General features: G+C 36.0%; 1 protein-coding gene across 2 annotated transcripts; it reads right to left on the reverse strand.

Annotated features, from left to right (window-relative positions):
* Window positions 1–1,013: 1,013 nt before the first annotated feature.
* LOC107491964 (jasmonoyl--L-amino acid synthetase JAR4) lies at window positions 1,014–4,790 on the reverse strand. 2 transcript variants are annotated; one of them, XM_016112908.3, is made up of 5 exons: window positions 4,568–4,790; window positions 3,371–3,678; window positions 3,169–3,270; window positions 2,261–3,072; window positions 1,014–1,593 (listed from the first exon to the last, which is right to left on the reverse strand). In XM_016112908.3, the coding sequence occupies exons 2-5, from the start codon at window positions 3,661–3,663 to the stop codon at window positions 1,052–1,054; spliced, it is 1,749 nt and encodes a 582-aa protein (XP_015968394.1). In that variant the 5' UTR covers window positions 3,664–3,678; window positions 4,568–4,790; the 3' UTR covers window positions 1,014–1,051. The 2 variants fall into 2 exon arrangements, with proteins under 2 accessions (XP_015968394.1, XP_020981845.1); XM_021126186.2 differs by lacking the exon at window positions 4,568–4,790 and adding an exon at window positions 4,446–4,548.
* Between the last annotated feature and the right edge of the window lie 1,419 nt (window positions 4,791–6,209).

The following is a 6,209-nucleotide window of genomic DNA, read 5'->3' on the forward strand; positions in this document are numbered from 1 at the left end:
AGATTCACTCCTAGTGCCAAAACGACGAATATATATATATACACACGGGTATGTTCGTGAATGGTTCTACCTTTTTTTTTCCTCGACAAGCATTTCAGTGTTATCCAAATGCTAACATAAGAAAAAAATTAAATTTTTGTAACTTCCCAAATTAAAAAACTAGAACCATTCACGAACTTACTCGTGTATGTGTCGTCGTTTTGGCGCTGAATCTAAGAGACAGCCCGATTGAGCACCACCAGAATGCTAATATTATCCACATTATTCTCTTCTCATTACAATTTTAATGGTGATCAAGTTACAGAAGATTTTGTTAGGATAAAGATTTCATGAGATAAATAGCTCGAAATGAAGAGTCACATTCAAAGTCTTTGCTTAAATCACCATTTTCATTAGTTTTGATTTAGTTTTAAATTTGAATATCCACGTTAGAGATGATGACACATGTATTCAATAACGTGACACAAGCTAAATCACTATTGTCATCTATCTCCTATTGACGTTTGGTTAGTTTCGACAAATAGAATGAATCATTCAAAATTATAAATTAGTTTTCTTTATTTCATGGTCAAATTCATCAACGCTTAAATTTTGAAAGTCAATTTTAGTATTTTATTTCTATTTTATAAGATCCACTAAACCGCTTTTTAGTTTTGGCCACTAATATAATCCTCTAGCTTTTCTGATTTCGCCCTTCCAACACGGGAAAGCGACGCTTCCTTATGACGTTAACGTAGCTATTATATCCTTGCTTTAATACATCGCCAGCCATTGATTACTGCATTATTAATCTTATGAATTAGCCGCAATTAAATATTTGCACGCGCAAAAGAGGAGCCAAATTTAGACTAAATAACCAAGTTTTGTCTCCAACCTTTTAGATAAAGAGTCAAGAGAGAGAGAGAGAGAGAGAACTGCACAAGATTGTAAAACTAAGGTAATTTTTATAGATTGAGATTGTAAAATTATATATATTTCTGTCTAAACTAAGAGGCAATTTAAATACTAGCTAGTTAGCTTGCAAAATTGCCAATTATTATTATTATTAATTTCAATTGAAAGCAGTACTGAGATAGGTTTTGACAACATTATCAGTCAAGATTTGCAAGACAGTGGAGTTTGTAGGGCCTACACATCTTGGAGTCTTATACTGACTAACAGTAGCTCCAAGTCCAAGGTAATGTTCTAGAATCTTCTGGAATGTTCCCCTCCTAACAAGCCGGAGTTCGAGGGGCCCAATGCAGTTGACCTTGCGGGAGCTAGTGTACCCTGCATCAACAAAGGACTTGTCCAAACAGTTGCAGCATTCACCAAGAACTTGTTCACTAGCTTCTCCATTGATTTCCCAGAATATAACATAATGCCCTGGCTCCTTTGACAAGTCAACATGGCTGGTGAAGTCAACTACTTCTAGTTTCTCCTCTGCCAACACTTTCCCCGCTGCTTCCACCGCCAACTGCAAATCCGCCTCCGTGTTCTTGTCAATGTTGATGGTAAGAAGAAGACTGCTCCGACGAACGAATTTCAGTTCTGGACTTGAGTTATGGAATCCCATAACCTTCACAACGTCCCCTAGCCTATACCTGTATAAACCTGCCATGGAATTTTCCCCCACATGTGAAAAACATTATTAATATGCAATTTTCTTGAATTTACAAATCCAAGATTAGTTGCCAATAATAACCTAAGAATAGGGTCTTTACTTGCAAGAACATTAGAATATATATATTTTCTTGATCTGATTAGGTGTGATGTACCTTTAGAATTCAGTAGCAAGAAATTTCTTTCAAGTTAGGTCCCATAAAGGTCAAATAACAGTGTGTAAAAAGCACCCTTTTTCATTTCTTCTCCTTAGACTAACCCTATGATATTTGAACACAAAAAATTGTTGAAATATTATTTATTCATTTCCTTTCGTATTTTTAAATTTAAAAAGTGTCTAAATAAAGTAAATAAATAACATTTTCAAGGAAGAGAAAAAAGAATAAAGAACCTGTACGTCCTTGTCTATAATATTATAAGCACTTAATGATGAATGCATATATAGTATTTTCCACTTTGGCCCTTGGCCCCAGTGGACTTGTGGTAGACACCTTTGCCATTAATATTACTATATTAATTATAGTAATTATTCACCAAACTAATTATTTACTAACCTGATCTACGTATGAAACAGAACTCAAATAGTATCAATGCGTTTTCATTAATGGGATGGGAAGGAAATTGAGAAGAAATAGTGTACTGGCGGTAGTTAAAGTACCTGCTGGATTGGTGATGACAATTTCGTACTCCTCACCAACCTTGACCTCAGAGAGGCCCACTGGGTTGAGATCAATAGAGAGGAAAGAAGAAGAAGCATCATTATTTTCAAGCTGTGTGAGTGGAATGAATTCAAAGTAACCAATTTGAGGAAGCACAGCATAAGTAGCAAATTCAGGTGCAAGTCTTGGGTTCACATTTGCAGCAATCCACCCTTCAGAGGATCCATAGTCAGCGGTCAACAATGGCAGCTCCCCAGCATAATGCCTCATCTTTTTCAAATATGGCTCCATTGACCCTGTCATTATTCCGTACACATACTTTGCATTAGGAAAAAGCTCCGGTATTAGGCCATACCAGTTGCTCAATCCCACACATTTTGCATGGATCAGGTTGGCAAGCTCTGGGTTCGGTTTTAGGAGCTTGGACATGACTGCTCGGATCGACGGAACCGTGATCCGGCTGCTGAGGACACCTTGTTTGATATCAGTGCAAAGCTCTTCCCATACCTGTTCGAATGTTCTAAATGCATGGACAATGCTGTGTGCAAATACGGACGAAACAAGCTGAACTTCTTCATGGAAGATTAGTCCACACAAGAGGTGGCAGTAGAGTGATTGAAAGAAGTCAGGGCCGAATATCACTTCATCTGGGCTGCAACATTGGGATTGGAGTGCCTTCATCTCCCGCTTGTACCGCGAATTGCGGAACACATTGGTCGTGGCAGTTCCGGCTGCCACACCCCCTTTTGTTTTGAACTGTTTGCTGCTGTATATGAAGCTCAAAGCCTTCCCATTCTTGATAGGGAACTCTCTGCAGAATAATTAAGCAATTGTATATAATAAGATGTTGCAAATTTTGCGTGGATTAGCATAAATAGTTGCAAGCTTTAAACACAAACATACATACCTATTCCTATAGGCAAAAGAGGTCTGATATATCTGCATAGTGGTTTCAAACAATTCATCATTCCATGGCAGATATTTTGGCTTCCCCTGAGTAGTGCCAGAGCTACAAGAAGGTATTTAACTTGATTAGAACCTTAAGAATTCAACTACTCCTAAGATGAAAAAGGAATTAAAAAAAGAAATGAAGAGATTATTAGAAGAACCTTAATGACATAGTAGTGATAGGTTTTCCAGTGAGAATAGAAGAAGTGTCTCCATCAATGATTCTATGTATATAAGGCTCCAATTCTTTGTGGGTAACAAGTGGTACACAAGCCTTGAAACTTTCAGGGTCAGTTCTTCCGTTGAGACCCAAATTCTGCAAATACTCAGCTGAAGCATTATCCTCCAGAATCCTCTTGAGGGTTTCCCTCTGAACCCTTCCGGCATCTTTTGTAAGTGTCTCAAACTCTTGGATCACCTTCTCCATGTTGAACTCTTCCACTTTCTCCAACATGTTCTTCACAACACGCTATGATGTCATATATATGCAGAAAATGGGAGAGACAAAGGGTGAGAACGTGTTTCTGTTTATCTCAATTCAGAAAAAGGACAAACAACAATTTTCATACATTGCATTTAATTAATTTGTGTACCAGACCAGACCTCCTTTTGTTTTTCTTGGTAAAGGACCCAGCTGAATTTTATTTAACAGAAATACATGTTTCCATTATCAACGTGTTCAAAGAACAGAGAACAAATGCACATTTTATATTTACGCATATACTTTGAACCTTTACAAACATACAAACATAAAAACATAAAAACATTTAGTATTAGTAGTTTAATTTTTCTTCCACTTGCTACGGCGAAAGTCAAGTAAGTCAACCTAACTTTTCAATACAACAGAATCTCTATCTCTATCTCTATCTCTATCGGTCTCCTATTTAGAAATGAAATCAAGTCACACGCAAAGGCATGGAAATTGAAGAGTAAAATTTGAGTTACCGAAACTGTAAAAAACACACCGAAGGGGAAAAGTCAAAGGAATGAAAAAGTCATCCACTGCGGAAAAAAATGGACGAGAACAGAAAGTTTGTCCTCGCTCGTAAAAGACGAGATATCATATCCTTTTGCGGAGTAAACCAATCGAATTGGTTGAGAAAGAGAAAAAAGAATGAGGCTGGGAACCCCGAACTCAAGGTGATAAAAGAAAAACACCAATTGTTCGGACAACCAAGCCTAGCTACTCTAATTCCCGAAAAGGAACAGTAGGAAATGAAAGAACATAAAATTTACCAGAGCTCAAGCATAATTCACGAACAAATCCAGAAGCTAAGAAAATATATAGTGTATATGTTTATTTATTATAGTAGTTTGTTATATAATTGTGAAGGAAGCAAGTGAAAGAAATTGAATACCTGGAAGAATGAAATAGAGAGGGAGGAGGTTGGATCTGAAGAAACAAGGAAGGTTCGGTTTTCTCTAACTTCAATGCAGTGGAGAAGAGAGGGAGAGAGAGAGAGAGAGAGATCAAAGCAGAAGATTAAAAGATTAGGAAGAAGTTATTATATATTGTGTTTCTGACTTGGCACAATCAAGTTCAAGACTCAACTGATCGCTCACTGCCTTGAAGATTCTTGTTTCGGAAAAACAACAAATCAACAATATATATAGGGCCTCGTGTGTGTATTCGTGTATTGACTCTTTTGCCCCTCGTAGTTTGAGCTCGCATTGCTGATGACGTTGGAAATGTGGTCGGAGTGCCCAAAAGGCCCCTCGTGTTTTGGGAAATTACGAGGGAAGAAAATCTGAGCTGCTTTTCATCGTCGGCAGACAAAATATGTCATGTCATCGCTGGTCCCCGACCACCGCACAGATGCGATCCGGTGACTGATGATGACTGCGTTAACCATGCAGTATGGTAGATTTTGATTAAAAAAAAAATACCGAATGCATACTAAAAATCAACTATTGAATTAATTATTATGTATTTGAAAATTGATACAACCGTTATACATTCGTTATATGTTATAATTTGGTCATAAATATTATAGATCAATTGTTAATAATTGTCATTTAAATAAATGTCAAAACGTCAAATATAAAGAAAAAAGTAAGAAAATTGTTAAGATCATTGCAATTTATAAAGTCTATTATTTATTTATTGACTTAAGCATCGGAGTGCTTTTTGTAGGTATCAATTTTCTTATTCTCTCATTATCGACGTTAACTCATCTTGATGGAAAGCTTGTAGACATTCATCGGCGAACGAGCTATACACCAGCCAACCTTTATAAGAACAATTGGCACCCATCGTGGGTTTAGAAATAAAAACCTTTCTTTCTACAGGTCACAAAATTTCCATACCTGCTCATGGTTGACCTGTCTCCTCCCACACTATCTAAGTTTCTTCAGATGGTAACGAAGTTACAACAAGCTAATCAACGTATGGCGGAGGAAAACTAATGAATGACAAATCAAATAGTCGAGTTAACCAATGCTCAGATTGAAAATAATGATGACTACAATAAACAACCATAAGACGATGAAGAACATTCTGATCCAATACATATCTCGAAAACTCAACACCTAAAAGGAGACCAACAACAAAAAGATAACAATGACGGATTGGACAACGCTGTTGGACCATTCACGGCCGACATCACGAATTCTAAACTACCCAAAAACTTCGCATTACCAATAATTCTGATTCTCTACGATGGCATGAGAGATCTGAAAAAGTACATCAAAAAGTGTGTGATTCATATACAAATTATTTGTAAATAATTTTTGTTAGATCAATCAATTATGGAACAATTTAGTATGATTTTATTCTAAAAAAAAATTATTTGTCTAATACTACTTTATATGTTTTATACGTCTTTTTAAAAAAATACTAGATAAACAAGTTATAATTAAGTTTAAACAAGTTTTTTTTCTTTTTCTTATCTCTCTTTTTTTTTTTCATCTTTCTTTTGATTAAAATTTTTTGTTATCAATTTTTAAACTATTCCATTACCTTAGTTGAATTTAGTTACTAAAATAATTTGGTTATATAGC

Source organism: Arachis duranensis, chromosome 6 (genome assembly GCF_000817695.3).
Source record: "Arachis duranensis cultivar V14167 chromosome 6, aradu.V14167.gnm2.J7QH, whole genome shotgun sequence".
Lineage (NCBI taxonomy): Eukaryota > Viridiplantae > Streptophyta > Magnoliopsida > Fabales > Fabaceae > Arachis > Arachis duranensis.

Coding starts and splice junctions, on each gene's coding strand:
- LOC107491964 (XM_016112908.3), bottom strand. CDS start 3,663: ATGTTGGAGAAAGTGGAAGAGTTCAACATGGAGAAGGTGATCCAAGAG. Junction 3,073..3,168: donor TCTTTTGCCTATAGGAATAG/GTATGTATGTTT, acceptor ATTATTCTGCAG/AGAGTTCCCTATCAAGAATG. Junction 1,594..2,260: donor TGTCATCACCAATCCAGCAG/GTACTTTAACTA, acceptor ATTCCATGGCAG/GTTTATACAGGTATAGGCTA.